The 19,542-nt window shown below is 34.0% G+C and overlaps 1 protein-coding gene across 2 annotated transcripts in view; it reads left to right on the plus strand.

The window, feature by feature from the left end:
- Positions 1 to 19,542, plus strand: part of LRRIQ3 (leucine rich repeats and IQ motif containing 3) — a 171,672-nt gene that overhangs the window by 59,878 nt on the left and 92,252 nt on the right. For both annotated transcript variants that reach the window (XM_023209437.1, XM_023209428.1), the window contains exon 5: positions 19,119 to 19,275. In XM_023209437.1, coding sequence (XP_023065205.1) covers positions 19,119 to 19,275 — 157 coding nt within the window. The remainder of the gene's footprint in view (positions 1 to 19,118; positions 19,276 to 19,542) is intronic.

The raw sequence follows: 19,542 nt of genomic DNA on the forward strand, positions 1-19,542 counted from the left end.
TTTTTTTTTTTTTTTTTTTTTTTTTTTTTTTTTTTTTTGATTATACTTTAAGTTCTGGGATACCTGTGCAGAACATGCAGGTTTGTTATATAGGTATACATGTGCCATGGTGGTTTGCTGCACACATCAACCCGTCATCAACATTAGGTATTTCTCCTAATGCTATCCCTCCCCTACCCCTCCACCCCCTGGCAGGCTCCAGTGTTGATGTTCCCCTCCCTGCATCCATGTGTTCTCATTGTTTAGCTCCAACAAATGAGTTGGAGAACATGCAGTGTTTGGTTTTCTGTTCTTGTGTTTGCTGAGAATGATAGTTTCCAGCTTCATCCATATCCCTGCAAAGGACATGAACTCATCCTTTTTCGTGGCTGAATAGTATTCCATGTTGTATATGTGCCACATTTTCTTTATTCAGTCTAAGTCTTTGCTATTGTGCACAGTGCTGCAATAAACATACCTGTGCATGTGTCTTTATAGTAGAATGATTTATAATCCTTTGGGTTTATACTCAGTAATGGGATTGCTGGGTCAAATGGTATTTCTTGTTCTCAACCCTTGAGGAATTGCCACACTGTCTTCCACAATGGTTGAACTAATATACACTCCCACCAATAGTGTAAAAGCATTCCTGTATCTCCACAGCCTCACCAGCATCGGTTGTTTCCTGACTTTTTGAAAATCGCCATTTTCTAACTGGCGTGAGATGGTATCCCATTGTGGTTTTGATTTACATTTCTCTAATGACCAGTGATGATGAGCTTTTTTTCATATGTATGTTGGCCGCATAAATGTCTTCTTTTGAGAAGTATCTGAAAGATGCTTGTTATATAAAATCTGCAGTAGCAATTTAGGTTGATTGTTTAATTTTAAAAAGTGTTGCAAATAAAATAGGAGTGAATTTAAAAAATTTAAAGAGGGGATTCTTTCCCCCCTGTAATTATACTAGATATATTGTCTATTAGGTATATATGATTTTTATTTAGATCATTGTAAAGGCATATCTCCTGCCCCTTAGGAACCAAAAGTTGAAAACAAAAGCAATCATGAATGCAAGAAATAGCCATAAATATTATACTCTTAAAATACTTAACATATTTTTAACAAACAGCAGTAAAATAATAAACTTAATTCAGTGCTTGAAGAAATAAATAAAGAGCCATTATGAGGTTCAGCAAATAAGACTCTAAAAGTTTTCTACTTCAACTGTTTATGTTTGAGTTGCAGTATAAAATGAATCAAAATGGTTTTCCCTTTAACCTTAATAATTTCTACTGAATGACCATGAAAAGAGTGGAAAGAATGAAGAAGGCTAAGGAAATTCTGCATTTACAGTTAGCAAAATAATTACTAAAAACAGGCTTACCAATCTGCCTCTGAGAAATTGACTGGAATAACCAAAGTAATAGAAAAATTATGAGTGATAGGTAAGAAGGTAGATAAAACTAATTAATGCTCAAATTAAGGAATAATTCCAAAAGCAAAATCAAAGTCCTTGATGAAATTTTGCTATTTCTAATATATATCTATATAATTAGATCTATTTCTTTATGGATTCTTGAACAATACTTTACTCTTGAAATTGCCATTAAGCTGCTCATTAGAGTTCCAGAGAGGTACCTTGGAATGATGCTCACTGCTGTGCTAAGAAACCTTCTGTGTAGCCACCATCTGGAATGGTGGCAAAACTCCTTGGTCTTGCAGAATTAATTGGGATGTGTTTCCTTCCCTATTTCTGGAGGAGTATGTAAAAGATTGGTATTATTTCTTTCTTACATGTTTAGTAGAATTCACCAGTGAAGCCATCTGGGCCTTGGATTTTATCTATGGGAATATTATAAATTGTGACTTCAATTTCTTTACTTGTTACAGATCTATCTAGGTTTTCTATTTCTTAAGTTAGTTTTGGTAATTAGTGTTTTTTAAGGAATTTGTCCGTTTAATCTACATTTTCCAATTTGTTGGCATAATACTATTTCTCATATTTTATTTTTATTTTATTTTTACTTTTTTAAAAAAAATTTTTTTTGGAGACAGAGTCTCCCTCTGTCACCTAGGCTGGAGTGCCAGTGGCGCGATCTAGGCTCACTGCAAGCTCCACCTCCCAGGTTCACTCAATCTTCCTGTCTCAGCCTCCCAAGTAGCTGGGACATGTAGTCTGTTTTTTATTTTAGCAATATATGCCTTCTTTTGTTTTACTTAGTTAGCTTACCTAGAGGTTTGCCATTTTGTTGATATTTTAAAGGAATCAAGGATTTTATTAATTTTCTCTACTATTTCTCTAGTTTTTTATTTCACTGATTTCCTTTCTCATCTTTATTCCTTCAATCTTGCTTGCTATGGGATTCCTTGACCTCCCTCCTTCCCCACCCCACCTCAAATTTTTCAAGTGGAAGTTTGGATTTTGATTTGACATATTTCTTATTTTCTGATATAGGCATTTACAGCTGTTTTCATCTAAGCACTGTGTACCTGATGAATTGACATTTCCAACACTGTAAAATTTTTGTCTTTGTTTCAGTAACATGTTTTATCTTAAAGTCTATTTTGTCTGATATTAGTATAGCCACTCCAGCTTCTTATACTCACTCTCATTAACGCATTTTTGCATTATTTTAGTTTTAGCTAATTTGCATCTCTGAATTTTAGAGTTTATTTTGTAGACAGATTGTAGTTAGAACTTATGTTTTGCTATTTTAAAGTTAATCTGAAAACATTTGCCTTTTAATTGGAATATTTAATCCATTCTCATTTAAAATTATTATTTATATAGCTGGACTTACATCCACCATTTTTCTTTTGGGTTTTTATATATCACATGTATTTCCCTCTATTTCTCCTTTATCACATTCTTTTATATTAGACAGGTATTTTCTAGTGCACCATTTTATTTCTTTCTTGGTTTTTACTGTATTTTTTGTTATTTTCTCAGTGGTTGCTCTATGTACTACAGTGTGTATCTTATCACATTGTACTTTAAATTAATATTACCTTTATTTCCATAAAATATAGAACTTTGCTCCAGTATAACTTAAATCTCTCTACCTTCCTTTGCCCTGTTGTTGTTCTATATTACATCTATATGTGGTAATTTAAACCAAACAAAAGTGTTATAATTATTGCTTTTAAAGGTATTAGGAGGAAGGAATATATACTTATAGACTCTTTGAAATTAAGATTTTGTTTTAAATTTTAAATTTTAAAATAAATATAATATTTAATAATAGCTCAGTCTTTAAAAATTATTTTTATTGGAAAGAATGTTAATTTTATTAAGTTACTTTTCAGCTATTCAATAACATGATTACATTTTCTCCATTACTTAGTTGTATTAGTAAGTTTCCCACTTATTGTCCCTCAATTCCTGGACTAAACTTTACTGGGTCATGATTTATTAAACTTCTCATATATTGCAGAACATTATGATTGATTAACATTTAACATTTGTGTCTACCTGTGTTCCTGATGCTGGGCAATAACATTTTTATTACCCTATTATGTGTTAGAATTAAAATTATACCAACCTTATAAAAGGGATAGGTGTGGCCGGGCGTGGTGGCTCAAGCCTGTAATCCCAGCACTTTGGGAGGCTGAGACGGGCGGATCACGAGGTCAGGAGTTCGAGACCATCCTGACTAACACGGTGAAACCCCATCTATACTAAAAAAAAAAAAAAAAATACAAAAAGCTAGCCGGGCGAGGTGGCTGGCGCCTGTAGTCCCAGCTACTCCGGAGGCTGAGGCAGGAGAATGGCGTAAACCCGGGAGGCGGAGCTTGCAGTGAGCTGAGATCCAGCCACTGCACTCCAGCCCGGGCAACAGAGCGAGACTCTGTCTCAAAAAAAAAAAAAAAAAAAAAGGAATAGGTGTTTTAAAACTTTTCCTATGGGGCAAGAATAATTTAAACAATATTATAGTCTTGTTGGTTAAAGATTATGTAGAACTCAGAAATAAAACCATCTGAGAATAGTGCCTTTGTCAATGTTCATTCATTATTTTATTACTTGCTTATTGGTCTAATAGAGTTATTATACTCACCTTTAGTCCATTTTGATGGTTCGTATTTGCTAGACATCATTCTTATTTTGGCAGATAAGTGCCATCCAACCTTTCCATATCATGGCTAACAAAGAAAATGATATTGTTTGTTTATTATTGAAAACAAACCAAGTAACTTGTGGCTGGAAGGGACCTGCCAAAAAGGTGCAGAGGATTATGCCTGCCCGAGCCTTGTGCTGACTGCTGAACCATAACCCCTTATGGGCATGTCTATATGACATAGTAAGCTGGTGAGAAGTTTTTCTCTAGAATTTAATATTTCATAGTTTCGTATGCTAGTCATTTATATAATTTTAGTATTATTAGTAATTCTGGTTATAGATCTTCTCATTACTTTTCTAAAATATTTTTCTGGCCTGGGCCTATCTATTTCACTCATCTTTTGAGAGAATAAGCAGTTAGTTCTCACTCATTTGTGGGGGCTAAAAATTAAAATTAAAAGCATTATTTCCTAATCCTAGTTTTTTGGTTCAACTTCTGTGTTAATTTTCCATTCCAACTTTTATTTACTTATTTTTAAATTTTTAATTTTTGTAGTTACATAGGAGGTGTGTATAGTTACAGGGTACATGAGATATTTTGATACAGGCCTATAATACATAATAATGTCACCAGGATAAATAGGGTATCCATCATTTCAAGCATTTATCCTTTCTTTGTTTTACAAACAATCCACATATATTATTTTTAGTTATTTTATAATGTACAATAAATTTTTCTTGACTGTAGTCACTCTGGTGTACTATTAAATACTAGATCTTATTCATTACATCTAGCTATATTTTTATACCTATTAACTGTCTCCACTCCACCCACCTACTACCCTTCCCAGCTTCTGGTAACCATCATTCTATCTCTACATCCATGAATTCAACTGTTTTAATTTTCTGCTCCTATAAATGAGTGAGAATAAGCAAAGTTTGTCTTTCTGTGTCTGTCTTGTTTCACTTAACATAATGACTTCCAGTTCCAGCCATGTTGTTGCAAATGACAGGATGTCATTCTTTTTTGTGGCTGAATAGTATTTCATTGTGTATATGTACCACTTTTTTTTATTCATTCATCTGTTGATGGACACTTAGTTTACTTTCAAATCTTGGCTATAGTGAATAGTGCCACAATAAACAAAGGAGCACAGATATATATCTTCAATAGACTGATTGCCTTTACACTGGGTATGTCTTAGCAGTGGTAATGTTGGATCATATGATAGTTTGTATATTTTTGAGGAACATCCAAGCTGTTGTCCATAGTGGCTGTTCTAATCTACATTCCTACCAACAATGTCAAATTATACTACAGAGATATATAACCAAAATAACATAGTACTGTCATAAAAACAGACATCTACAGATGTCTCTACATCTGTGCCAGCATTTGTTTTTGCCTGTCTCTTTGATAATAACCATTTTAACTAGGGTGAGATGGTATCTCAATGTAGTTTTGATTTATGTTTCTCTGATGATAAATTATGTTGAGCACCTTTTCATATATGTGTTTTCCATGTATATGTCTTCTTTTGAGAAATGGTCATTCAGAACTTTTGCCCATTTTTTAATCAAATTATTAGATTTTTTTTCCTGTAGGGTTATTTGAGCTCCTTATATATTGTGGCTATTAATCCATTGTCACATGGATATTTTGCAAATGTATTATCAATTTCTGCAGGTTGTCTCTTCACTTTATTGATTGTTTCCTTTGCTGTAGAGAAGCTCTTTAACTTGATGCGATCTCATTTGTCCATTTTTGCTTTGGTTGCCTGTGCTTGTGGAGTATTTCAGCATCAATTAAAATAATTATATAATTTTTGTCCTTCAATTATATTAATATGATGCACCACATTGATTGATTTATGTACGTTGAACCAATCTTGCATTCCCAGGGTAAATTCCACTTGGTCGTGCTGAATGGTCTTTTTAATGTGTTGTTGATTTTGGTGTGCTGTTATTTTGTTGAAGATACTTGCATCAATGTTTATCGGGGATACTGGAACGTAGTTTTCTTTTTTTAATGTCTCTTTTTCTGATTCTTCTATTAGGATAATACTGGTCTTGTAGAATGGGATTGGAAGTATTCCTTACTCCTCTATTTTTGGGTATAGTTTGAATAGGATTAGAGTTAGTTCTTCTTTAAATGTTTAGTAAAACTCATCAGTGAAGCCTTCTGGTCCCCAGGTTTTCTTTGCTAGGAGACTTCCTATTACAGCTTTGATCTTACTCCTTGCTATTGTTCTGTTCAGGTTTTGGATCTTTTCATGGTTTAGTGTTAGTAGGTTGTAAGTGTCTAAGGATTTATTCATTTCTTTTAGGTTTTCCAATTTATTTGCATATAGTTTCTCATAGTATCATTTAGTAATCTTTTGGATTTCTGTGGTTTTGGTTGTGATGTCTCTACTATCATGTCTGATTTTGCTGATTTGGGTCTTTCTTTTTTTTCTTGGATAGTCTGGCTAAAGGTTTGTTGATCATATTTATCTTTTAAACACCAATTTTTCATTTCATTGGTCTTTTGTATTATTTGCCTCATTTCAATTTCATTTATTTCTGCTCTGATCTTTATTATGATCTTGTCTTCTACTAATTTTGGGTTCCATTTGCTTTTGCTTTTCTAGTTCTTTAAGATTCATTGTTAGGTTGTTTATTTAAATATTTTTAATATATCTGATATTGGTGCTTATAGATATAAATTTACCTCTTAGGAGTGCTTTCACTGTATTTTATAATATTTGGTAGGTTCTGCTTCCATTATCATCAGTTTAAAGAAATTTTTAAATTTCTTTCATAATCTGCTCATTGACCCACTGGTCATTCAAAAGCATATTGTTTAATTTCCATGTGTTTGTATAGTTTCCAAAATTCCTCTGGATGTTGATTTCTAGTTTTACTCCATTGTCATCAGAGGAGACACTTGATATAATTTCAATTATTAAAAATATATTTTAAGACGTGTTTGTTGTCTAATATATGGTCCATCTCTGAGAATGATCTATGCAATGTTTTATTGATAGGTAAGATCTTACTTTTGCCATTTTGTTATTCGACATTGCACTTCATCCTCCTGCTTTTTAACTTTTTGTTGCTTCTATTTATGTCTTAATATGCTGTCTATGTCTTAAAAAGTTGTTGTAGTTATTATTTTTGAAGTTATCTTCTAGTTTTTTTTTTTTTTTTTTTACTGAAGATATAACTAGTTTAGACACCACATTTGCAATGTTAAAATATTCTGTGTTTTTCTGTACTTACTATTACCACTGAGTTTTGTATCATCAGATGATTTCTTATTGCTCATTAACTTCCTTTTCTTTCTGGTTGAAGTACTCCTTTTAGCAGTTCTGGTGGGCAAGTCTAGTATTGATGAAATCCCTCACATTTTGTTTGTATAGGAAATTATATTTTCTTCCTATATGAAGGATATTTTTACTGTACTTACTATTCCAAGATACAGCTTTTTTTTTTTCCTTCAGCACTTTAAATATGTCATGCCATTCTCTCCTGGCCTAAAAGATTTTCACTGAGAAGTCTGTTGCCAGATATATTGGAGTTCCATGTATGTCTATAGCCTTCTTGTACTTATATATTGACTTTTTCTGTAGGTTTGGGAAGTTCTCTGTTATTATCTCGTTTTTTGTTTTTTGTTTTATTTTGTTTGTTTTCTCTCTTCTGTGTGTTTTGTGATGGCATGTCGTAGAGCTCACTAATTCTTACTTCTACTTCATTCATTCTGCTGGTAAGAGACTGATTTACTTTTCAGTATGTCAATTGCATTTTTCAACTCCAGAGTTTTTGCTTCACTCTTTTTAATTATTCAATCTGTTTACTAAATTGATCTCATAGGATTCTGGACTCCATCTCTACGTTATCTTGAATTATTTTGAATTTCCTCAAGACAGCCATTTTAAATCATCTGTCTGAAAGTTCACATATGTCACTCTCAACAGGATTAGTCTCTGGTTCATTATTTAATTTGTTTGATGAGGTCATGTTTTCCTGGATAATCTTGATGCTTGTGAATGTTTATCAGTGTCTGGCCATTGAAGAATGGGGTATTTATTGGACTCTTTGCAGTCTGAGGTTATTTGTATATATGCTTCTTGGGAAGGTTTTTCAGATATTTAAAGGAATTTTGGTGTTGTGATCTAAGTTTTTAATCACTGTAGTCATATATACATGGTGCAAAAGTACTACTATGGCATAGTAGACTCAGAGCAGATTGCAGTGACATCAGATGGCAACTGCAACTCACAGGAAGAAAACATGAGTAACGGAAATTATAAATATGTACCTTAATTTCAAAGAGTCTATAAGTATATATATAACACCTGTCCAGATGTTATAAAGGTAGAATTTTAGATGTGATTAACATTTAAATTTGTAGACTTTGAGTGAAGCATATTACCCTCCATAATGTGGGTGAGCCACATCTAATCAATTAAAGGTCTCAAATACAAAGACGAAGATTTCCTAAAGAAGCATTTCTGCCTCAAGACTGTGACATAGAAACCCTGCCTGAATTTTCAGACTGCAGATTTGGACTTGAAATTGCAACATCAACTTTCCTCTGCAGGCCTGCCCTACAGATTTCAAACTTGCCAGCTTCCACGATTGTGTGAGCCAATTCCTTAAAATAAATCGCTCTCACTGTTTATATATCTATTTTCTACTGGTTCTGTTTTTTGAGAGAATCCTGACTAATACACTTTTACATCAGCAATAACAATTCTTGAAACTTATACTACAAAAATAAAATGTGGGTGTGGGAGATGGTGGGGTGGGGGAGAAGGCTAGGAAGAGACAGAGAAAGAGAGCAAGAGAGAGATTGTCTTATTTGTAGTGGCAAAACTCTTGAAAAACTTATGTGTGTCTTTTGTTGAAAACTGGATACAAACACAGTATAAAATATTATGCAGTTGTTAAAAAGTGAATTCTAAAATTTAATTTGAGTGATTTCAGCAATGTATTAAGTTAGAAAAGCAAGTTACAAAAAACACATTTAACAAACTTCTTTGCACAGAACAAGGGCAAAAGTTTATGTCCATTTGAACAAGGGAAAAATATGGAACCAAATGTATGGGTAGGTGCCTGTGCAATAGTCTGTAAAAGTGAGAGTGTAGTAATGATTCATAATGGTATGTGTGTGTATACAATTTTAAAAATGTGACATATACATGTGGGTGTATTTTTATTTTACAAAAAAGAGTATGTTATGCCTGCTGTTTTCTAATAGGGTTGTTTCCATTTTCTGTAGTATTAGATATTATTCCATAAGAATTTTTAATAGCTGGCTGGGCGCGGTGGCTTACTTCTGTAATCCCAGAACTTTGGGAGGCGGAGGCGGGCGGATCACGAGGTCAGGAGATTGAGACCATCCTGGCTAACACGGTGAAACCCCGTCTCTACGAAAAAATACAAAAATTAGCCGGGCGTTGTGGCAGGCGTCTGTAGTCCCAGTTCCTTCCGGAGGCTGAGACAGGAGACTGGCATGAACCCGGGAGGCGGAGCTTGCAGTGAATCAAGTTCCCGCCACTGCACTCCACCTGGGTGACAGAGCAAGACTCCATCTTAAAAAAAAAAAAAAAAAAAAAAGAATTTGTAATAGCTAAATGTATTCTTTTGAATGGTTATGTTTTATTTAGGTAAATTCTTCCTTCTTGGTGGACATTATTGTGGTTTCTGTTTTCTCTAAATTATAAAATGACAGGGACCAAACCCTGTAAATTTACATATGTATATATATCCATTATAATGTCTTTATAAACAGTTTCTAGAATTTGATTTGCCAGGTCAATGGATATATAGAATTATATTTTTATTATTGTATTACCGATACTAGTAATTGCTAGTTATATGGTGTATTATTATTATTATTATTATTATTATTATTTTGAGACAGTCTTGCTCTGTCACCCAGACTGGAGTGCAGTGGTGTGATCTCAGCTCACTGCAACCTCTGCCTCCTGAGTTTAAGTGATTCTCCTGCCTCAGCCTCCCGAGTAGCTGGGATTACAGGTGCGTGTCATCACACCTGGCCAATTTTTGTAGTATTACTAGAGACAGGGTTTTACCATGTTGGCCAGGCTGGCCTGGAGCTCCTGACCTCAAGTGATTTGCCCACCTTGGCCTCCCAAAGTGCTGGGATTACGGGCATGAGCCACCTCACCCAGCTGTTATGTTATTGATATTATCAAGACAATATTTGCTTTTCTATTTTTTCTGCTAATAATAGTACTACTGTTAATACAAATAATAAGATAAGGCCTTATCTTTTCTTCATACTTTGCTTATCTTCATACTTTTTACATGAGACTCTTGTCATTAAGTCAAATCTTTAGTGAAATGAACGACAGGAGTGAAGGTGGTTGGAGGTAGCTCTTAAAGGCTATGTTGTAAGTTAATATTTTCAATTGTGATAAAATATACACACCTTTTCCATCTATATTTTTACTTTCAACCACTGCCTGGAAAATCACCTTTTATCATCAGTTCTGGATAACTTCTATTTAAAATACTTTGTTTTACAAAGGTTCTGAAGATGATAGTGACTTTTCCTTTACTGATTGTGATGATTATTGTTATGATTCTTTTTAAATAATTTAATATACTTTTCTTTGTTTTACAGTAGAAAAGAACTAAAAGGTGGCACTACATCATAATGAATCATTTCCTCCTTAGGACAAATAGAGCTGAAGACTAAGTATATAACAGGGCAGGCTTACTCTTTTAAATTAATAATCATTTGAATTATGGGTCTTTATAAGTTTTACTCTTCATGCTTCTGCAATTTATACCTTATTAATGGTATATTACCTATTACCGTAAAACCTTAATACTTACATAATGGCTTAAATTTTTTTCCTTAATATGCAAATTTAGAGCTCTTTGAAGATAGCATTTTGTAGATACTTTTAAAGAATTCTAAACATATGTATCTTCTTTCTCATTTAAAAATTACTGTGATCAACATTTCCTTTGAATTTTGATGCTCACTACCTTGTATTTTTCTACTAAACCCAGGTAATTAGCAACAAACTGAGGAAAACTTAAAAATTATCGAATATTTTTAAGTTAATAACCCCTATGTATTGAATTGTAAAATAATAATTAATCCAATTGTTTGTTATTTAATACCATAGAAAGAAATGTCAATTTTTTTTCTGAAATTGCTGAAGTTATTATTTCACCCTTTGACAGGTTCAGTGTGTGGGGGGAGCATTATATCTGATTGCCTGTATGTTGTCATTTCAGAGAACTGTTAATAGACCCTTATATTGGCTTTCTAGTCTTCAAATTTCAAGCCATGATAGTGGCTTGAATACCTGACCTCATATTTCCAAAGTTACAAAAGAACATAGTGAAACTCTATTACCTTAATTTCAGTGGGCAAGGGCAAGAGCTGCAGGTATAGGGCAGTGTATGGATTTTTATTTTTTATTTTTTTTGGTATTCTCTCTGCACTAACACATTTCTCTAATACTAGGTACTCTGTTTTGGAAAAACTTCCATATTGGAGACTTCTTCTGTTTTATTGTTTTAAACTGTAGTGGGTTTTTTTGTTTTTAGATTTTTAAAATCAATATATTTTGATTTTTAAAAAGAAAGTTAGAATGTATATTTTGGACTTATTTTTAATTGAATAATGTCCTGATTTACATTGTTTTAGTTCTCTGTATTGATTTTCTATTTTACATTATGCATTTTAAGTGTTTAATATTTGGACTTTCTCATCAAATCTTGTGTTTCTTCTCTTTTAGAACATTCTTAGTTGTTCTAACAACTGTTCCAATGTTCGACTTTTTTGGGGGGAGGGTTCAGATTCTTTTGGGGATCTGAAGAAAGCTATGGGTATTTTACCTAGTATAGTCCATGCGTGCATATTCAAATAAAATTTGCTTGTGAATTCACTAGATTCATGACCCTGAAGCTAAACTGTAATATATACCATAACTTTAAAATTCTCCTGTTTTTTAGCCTTTATTCTTGGAAAATTAGAGTAAATCTGAGTTCTTTCATGAAAGACCCAAGACCCTTCTCTTCTCCTGTCTAGGTTACCTTGATCTTGAGATCTAGACTGTCTCACACTATCCAACCAGGACCTTAATGGATTAATGAAACCACTTACTTATTGAAGGCAAAGTAAAGTTTTACAAACACCCTATTTTATTTTGAACTCTTTAATTATTTTCTATTTTGTAATGAGACTTTTAATTGCTAAGGCAACCAGATACTTCCTGAATTCCTCCAGCCAGTAGTTCATTAAGAAGCCACTTCCTAAGTTAGAATGTCATTAGGGAGTCTCCAGTAAAAATAAGATGAGATGGAAATATTAAAGAAATGTTGAGATTAAATAACTGATGTCATTAAAAGTTAAATTTAAAGGTTTTGTCCTCACAATTCATTATAATAAGAGAAAAATAATCTTCCATTTTTTGTTTTTCTAATCTAAATATCATTAGACTTTGAATTTTTAATCAATAGGTCCCTAGAGTCTAGAACAGTGCTTTTTGAATGAGCGAATGCTTGAGCAATTCCTGAAAGAGTGAATAAATACTTCTGCTGAGATAAAAATTAGGTTTTAACATCTATAGGTTGTGGAAATGATTTGTACCTCTTCAATTCTATGGGTTTACTTTCTATCAGACATTATAAAAAAAATCATAAGATAGTATGCTTTAGAAAGAAAATGAAAATAAAATTAAAGATTATATTTAAAATAGGAGCCATGTAAAATTAATTATATAATTATATAAAATATTAAGAATATAAGGGAAATTTACTTTAAAATACACTTAAATCCTAACATTCACATATATGTCTTATATCATTTTTGTTCCTCTCTTCCTTTATAGCTTTTGTTGTTAGTGATTATTTTATAGTTTAACATGTACATTTCTTTATTGATTTTTTAATTTTATGTTTTTAGTTTTCTTGGTGCTTTTTTTTTTTTTTTTTTAAGACGGAGTCTCGCTCTGTCACCTAGACTAGAGCGCAGTGGCTCCATCTCTGCTCACTAAAAGCTCCGCCTCCTGGGTTCATGCCATTCTCCTGCCTCAGCTTCCTGAGTAGCTGGGACTATAGGCGCCTGCCACCACACCTGGCTAATTTTTTGTATTTGTAGTAGAGACGGAGTTTCACCATGTTAGCCAGGATGGTCTCGATCTCCTAACCTTTTGATCTACCCGACTTGGCCTCCCAAAGTGCTGCGATTACAGGCATGATCTTGGTGCTTTTATTAGGCCTTACAATATACACTTTAACTTATCATGTCTACTTCATATTTATACTAACTTAAGTCTAGTGAGATATGGAAACATTACTTCTATATAGCATTATTCTCTTTCCCCAGTTTTTGTACTATTAAATTAGACATATTACATCTATACATGTTACAAATCCAACAGTTTGTGACTATAATTATTACATTATAAAACTGTAAGCTTTTAAAGAAACTGAAAGATGAATAGATATATTCACAGAGTTTGTTATATTACTATTTCTATTTATCATTTTTAGCTCTCCTCATTTTTATGAATTTGAGCTAACATTTGGGATTTACTATTCCAACTTTGCTTTCACCTGCCTCCTGTGCCTTTATTGTCAGATATATTTCTATATGTTATAGATCCAACAATACAAATATATATGTGTGTGTATATAACAATATATGTATGTATATATATAACAATATACACATAAAATGATATATATATAATTGTGTGTGTGTATATAGAGAGAGATAAAGGGAGGGGGGTTTATGTGTGTGTATATTTATGTTTATATAATTAATTTTGCAATTAGTTAAGAGAAAAAATATGCATTTATACAGATTAATAATTACTTAATTACCTTTGCCAGCACTCTGCTTTTTTTATCTTAAAAAACATGGAGGTGTCTTGCCTTCAGCCTAAATAGAACTTCCTTTAGTAGCTTTTACAAGGCATGCTGCTGGAAGTAAATTATTTTAGCTTGTATTGATCTGGAAACATTGTTATTTCACCTTCAGTTTTGAAAGATCATATTTTCTGGATTTAAGATTGTTGATTGAGTTTCTTCTTTTTCTTCTTTCAGAACTTTGATAATGTCATACTATTGCCTTCTGGCTTCCATTGTTTCTCATAAGAGAGCCATAGTTAATTTTATTGGGACTCCTTTGGACATGACTCATCATTTTTCTTGATTTCAAGAAAATATTTTCGAGATTTTCTCTGTCTTTAGATTTCAGTAGTTTTACTATGATGTGTCTGGATGTGGACCTCTTTATGTTCATTGGACTTCTTGGATGTGTAATTTTTCAAAATCAAGTTGTAGAATTTTTAGCCATTATTCTCATTTTTCTTTTCCGCCTTTTTCTCTCTGTCTCTCTTATTTTCTTGTACTCCCATTATTTGTACTGGTGGACTCAATCCTATCCTTCAGCTTTTTGTGAGTCTGCTCACATGTCTTCCTTTTATTTCTGTTTTTCAGATTGCATAATCTGTTGAGCCACTGGAGTAAAATTTTTTGTTTCGGTTATTGTACTTCTTAGTTGCAAAGTTTTTGTTTATGTAAAATTACTTTTATGTCTTTATTGACAGTCTTTATTTGAAAAGGCATTGTTATCATGCCTTTAAATGTATTTGATTTCTTTTAAGCGTATTTACTTACTTAAGCTTGATTTTCTTTCAACATATTTATTATACCTGCTTTGAAGTCTTTGTTTTGCCTGTTGTCTGGGCCCTTTATATGCTGGCTTCTGTTGTCTGCCCTATTTTGTATATAGTTTACATTTTTGTGTTTCTTTGCCTAATAACATTTAGTTTAAAATTAGACATTTTAGGTACTATATGGTAACAATCCGGGATACCGTAGCCCCACCCAGAGTTTCTTGTGATTTGTTTATTTGTTTAATAACTTGGCTGGACTATTTTAGTGAAGTCTATTTTCCCTGCATTGTGCAGCCTCTGATATTGCTCCTCAGAGCTTGCCCCAGCTATAGTCAGCTGTTTGGCCAGTTATAGTTGCTCTTGGGAGGACAGTGGTATAAGCAGGGCTCTCTTTGACTATCTTCTCTGATTTCCTTGTTAAGTCTTCTGAACTGTTTTAGTATCAAACCCAGTGTCAACCTTCACTAATTGCCGGTTGATTGCTCTATTGTCTTTAACAATGCTCTGGGACATAAATTAACAGTCTGATTCATTTTATGTTGAGGCCTTTTCCAGGGTAATCTTTGAGACCAGTTTTTGCTGTTTGCTCTAATCCCAGTACTCTTCTTAGCTCTTTTCCTGTTTCTCTCTGGAAAATTTCAACCTCATCTTCAGTTTACCTTTTTAGTCTCATGGAACTACCATCCTTCTCTTAATTGCTTAACACCATGATCTCCACTGTTTTTAATAGTGCCTTTAGATTTGAAATTCTCCATACTCTGTTTGATAAAGTCAGTTCAGTTTGAAGGGATGAGGGGAGCACTTCAGATTCTATGTTCATGTGGGCTACATTTATCCTTGGGCAAAATCACTGTACCACTGTCCTGGATCAGAAGGAGGAGGCAGTGGCTCACTTTTTTCAGAGTGACATTCACAAATAGAATGCTCAGCTGTGACAGCAGTCTTTTGTCTTCTCAGCTTGCCTCACCTGGCACAGAATCGCTATCTTACAAGTGATCTGGAATAAGAGCTACCAGGGCTCCAGTATTCTCTACCTGTTGCACCTTGATTAGAACTTCTGCCTATCAGTGGGAGCTGGAGGGATGAAGAAAGCCCTAGACCTCTCAACTATTCTTTCCTGACATAATACCTCTGAAACATGTAGGTAGGCTTGGGATGCGAGATAAATTTATGCATTTCTTGTGAAAATACCCTAGTCTTCAACTGGGACCCAGTGGGAGGGGGATCCTATGTTCTTGGCTGTACTTATTCAGGGTGGAACTTCTGTCATACTGAACTAGGGTCAAAGGAGTAAGGGAGGAAACGAGAGAAAATTGTGGTTTCAATGGCAAAGATTCACTGTTAATACTGAGATGTAATAGATTTTCTTGAATAGATGTTTATTTTACTGTATGCCCTTTGGACAATTTCCAGAGATATTTAACTTAAAAAAAAATTCCCCGCCGGGCGCGGTGGCTCAAGCCTGTAATCCTAGCACTTTGGGAGGCCGAGATGGGCGGATCACGAGGTCAGGAGATCGAGACCATCCTGGCTAACACAGTGAAACCCCGTCTCTACTAAAAAAATACAAAAACGAGCCAGGCGAGGTGGCGGGCGCCTGTAGTCCCAGCTACTCGGGAGGCTGAGGCGGGAGAATGGCGTAAACCCGGGAGGCGGAGCTTGCAGTGAGCTGAGATCCGGCCACTGCACTCCAGCCTGGGCGACAGTGCGAGACTCTGTCTCAAAAAAAAAAAAAAAAAAAAAAAAAAAAAAAAAAAAAAAAGAAAAAAGAAAAATTCCCACCAGATATTGTTTCACTGGGAAGAGATTCCACAGAATTTCTCACATCTCTATTCCAGAAGTCATCTCCCCAACTTGATCCTTTTCAAAGCCACTCTTCTACTCAAAGCTCTGCAATGACTTTCCATCTCAGTGACCTTCTTTCTGTTTTTCAGACATGCCAAATGTGGTCTCGTCTCATGAAGCATACTTCTGCCTGGTTCTTTGCACTTGATATTTGCTCTGACTAGAATGATTTTTTCTGTGATGACCCCTGTGTCTCGTCTCTTCTTAGCAATATTATCCCTAAGTATAAAGCAATTTCCTTATGTATTTTGTGTTTTATTTCCATACTATCTATCTCTACATAGTAGAGAATATAAGCTTCATCATGTTAGAGACTTTTTTTTCTCTTCGCAAGGCACATATTGAGCATTTGCAGAAGACCGCTTTTCCCTTTAACATCCATTCTTTTCTTTTCTTTTGGCAATTGACTGAAAACTACAGATTGTATTCACACTCTCACTTGTGGCTAAGTATATTCATCAGACTACAACTTTTTTGTTGTTGTTACATTGGAAAGTGAGCAGAAGTAATGAGTACAACTTTGATTTTATGTGCTTAAATTGTTATCGTTGCCTCTTTGTTTCCACGTTTCCTTATTCTGTGGGCTAGAATGCATTCATCGTGTAGCTGATGGCAGTGATTTTGGATATGGTAAAACAAAATCGAATGGCTTTATGGAGCAGAGCTACTCTACTCGCCTAGACTGGTCAGCATGAGAAAGTAAACAACCTTATTTAAACTATTATGAATTTTATTATCTTAGTATATTTTACCCTAACTAATTTGTATGTCATTAATACAAATATTTTGAATGAAGGAGTAAATAGGTAGAGTCTACTTAAAACATCTTAGAAATGAGAATATTGCTTTCCTTAGTTAATTTGTTTTATTTCTCCTATTGAGTAATAATGGTAATAATGGTAACCATCTACCTCATTCATCATTTTATTCCAAACAATTATTTTATCAAACAGAATGGATGTTGCTGATTTTTGGTAAATCACCTCCATGATATTGATGTGGTTTCTTTGGATCCTGTTTTACAAAGATTTTTCTGTAAAGATAGGCTGCTAATTTATCCAATGCCTTTCCTGTATCTACTTGTATAATCACACTTTTTTTCCTTTACTAATTTGTTGATGTAGTGAGTTTTATAATACATGATCATAGTGTTATTATTCTTTGCTTACATTGTTAGATTATTTTCACTAATATTTAGAATTTTTGTGCCTATGTTCAAAAGTGAGATTGGTCTATGGTTTTCTTTTTATTGCCTTCTTAGACCAGTAGGCATTGTAGTACAATATTGAGTAGGTTTGATGAAAGATTACATCCTTTCCTTATTTTTAATCTTAGAGGGAAAACATGTAGTTTTTGACCACTGAGTATGATGTTAGCTTGTAGATGCCATTTATTGGGTAATATTTTTGATCTATTGGGTTAAATAAAGCATAGTATTAAAATTAAACTCACCTGTTTTTTAAACTTTTTCTTAGTGTGGCTAATGAAAAACTTAAAATTATTTTTGGCTTATATTATGTTGGACATACTGCTCTAGAGCATATTTCCTAGTTTGTAATGAAGTACAAATATAATTTTTGTGGCATAGTAATAACTCTTAACCTCATTTTAAAAGTTCCTTCTTCACTAGGTTAGGGGAAAAAAAAAAAAAAGCTTCACACTGCTTACCTTATGTTTCTGTAGATAATTTAGACATGTTCTTCTTCCCATTATTTATTAAAATGCTTAGAGCCGGGGGCGGTGGCTCAAGCCTGTAATCCCAGCACTTTGGGAGGCTGAGACGGGCGGATCACGAGGTCAGGAGATCGAGACCATCCTGGCTAACACGGTGAAACCCCGTCTCTACTAAAAATACAAAAAACTTGCCGGGCCAGGTGGCGGGCGCCTGTAGTCCCAGCTACTCGGGAGGCTGAGGCAGGAGAATGGCGTAAACCCGGGAGGCGGAGCTTGCAGTGAGCTGAGATCCGGCCACTGCACTACTCCAGGCAGGGCGACAGAGCAAGACTGCGTCCCAAAAAAGGCCGGGTGCGGTAGCTCAAGCCTGTAATCCCAGCACTTTGGGAGGCCTAGACAGGTGGATCACGAGGTCAGGAGATCGAGACCATCCTGGCTAACACGGTGAAACCCCATCTCTACTAAAAATACAAAAAACTAGCTGGGCGAGGTAGCAGGCGCCTGTAGTGCCAGCTACTCCGGAGGCTGAGGCAGGAGAATGGCTAAAACCTGGGAGGCGGAGCTTGCAGTGAGCTGAGATCTGGCCACTGCACTCCAGCCCCGGTGACAGAGCCAGACTCCGTCTCAAAAAAAAAAAAAAAAAAAAAATGCTTAGCCAGATGTAAGTACAGAATTGTTTGTAGATTCATATCAGCCCAAATTCTCAGCATTCATTTATCCTCTGATGATTGCTGATGGATAAACCTTAGTTACTAAGTAGCATTATATAACAATACAATGAAAATAAATATATTATTACATTCCGTTTACCACCATGTTTTCTAAGATGTAAGTGAACTCATGACTAATTTTCACATTTTTTAATGACACCAAACTAACAAATAGTTTTCCTCTTCCCTTATATTCAGCCCTGTGTTTTTGCATAAAAAACATCGGGAAAAAATTATTAGAGGATATGAAACAAAATGGATTTACATAACCAAAGGATATGAAGATAAGCTCCTTAAGGATCTCTTTTTCAAACCTGAAACTAATATAAAAGGAAAGCTTGCGTATTGGAAACATGTAAGTATGATTAGTTTATTATTTTTCTTTGAAATGTTTTTATTTAAGATATTAAAGTTGCAATTTAGGTAGCAACATTATTTCTTCAGTCTATTAAATTTCCTTCATTATATTATTAATATCCTGCTTTATATTTTTGATTGAAAAAAGTCATATAATAATTAATACAAATATATTTTTGTGGTGCATTAATAGTATACACAACCATTTAATAATTTATACTTTATATATATAATTTTTTATTTCATTTTTACAAATAGTAATGGT

The sequence above is a fragment of the Piliocolobus tephrosceles genome, chromosome 1, assembly GCF_002776525.5.
Source record: "Piliocolobus tephrosceles isolate RC106 chromosome 1, ASM277652v3, whole genome shotgun sequence".
Taxonomy (NCBI): domain Eukaryota; kingdom Metazoa; phylum Chordata; class Mammalia; order Primates; family Cercopithecidae; genus Piliocolobus; species Piliocolobus tephrosceles.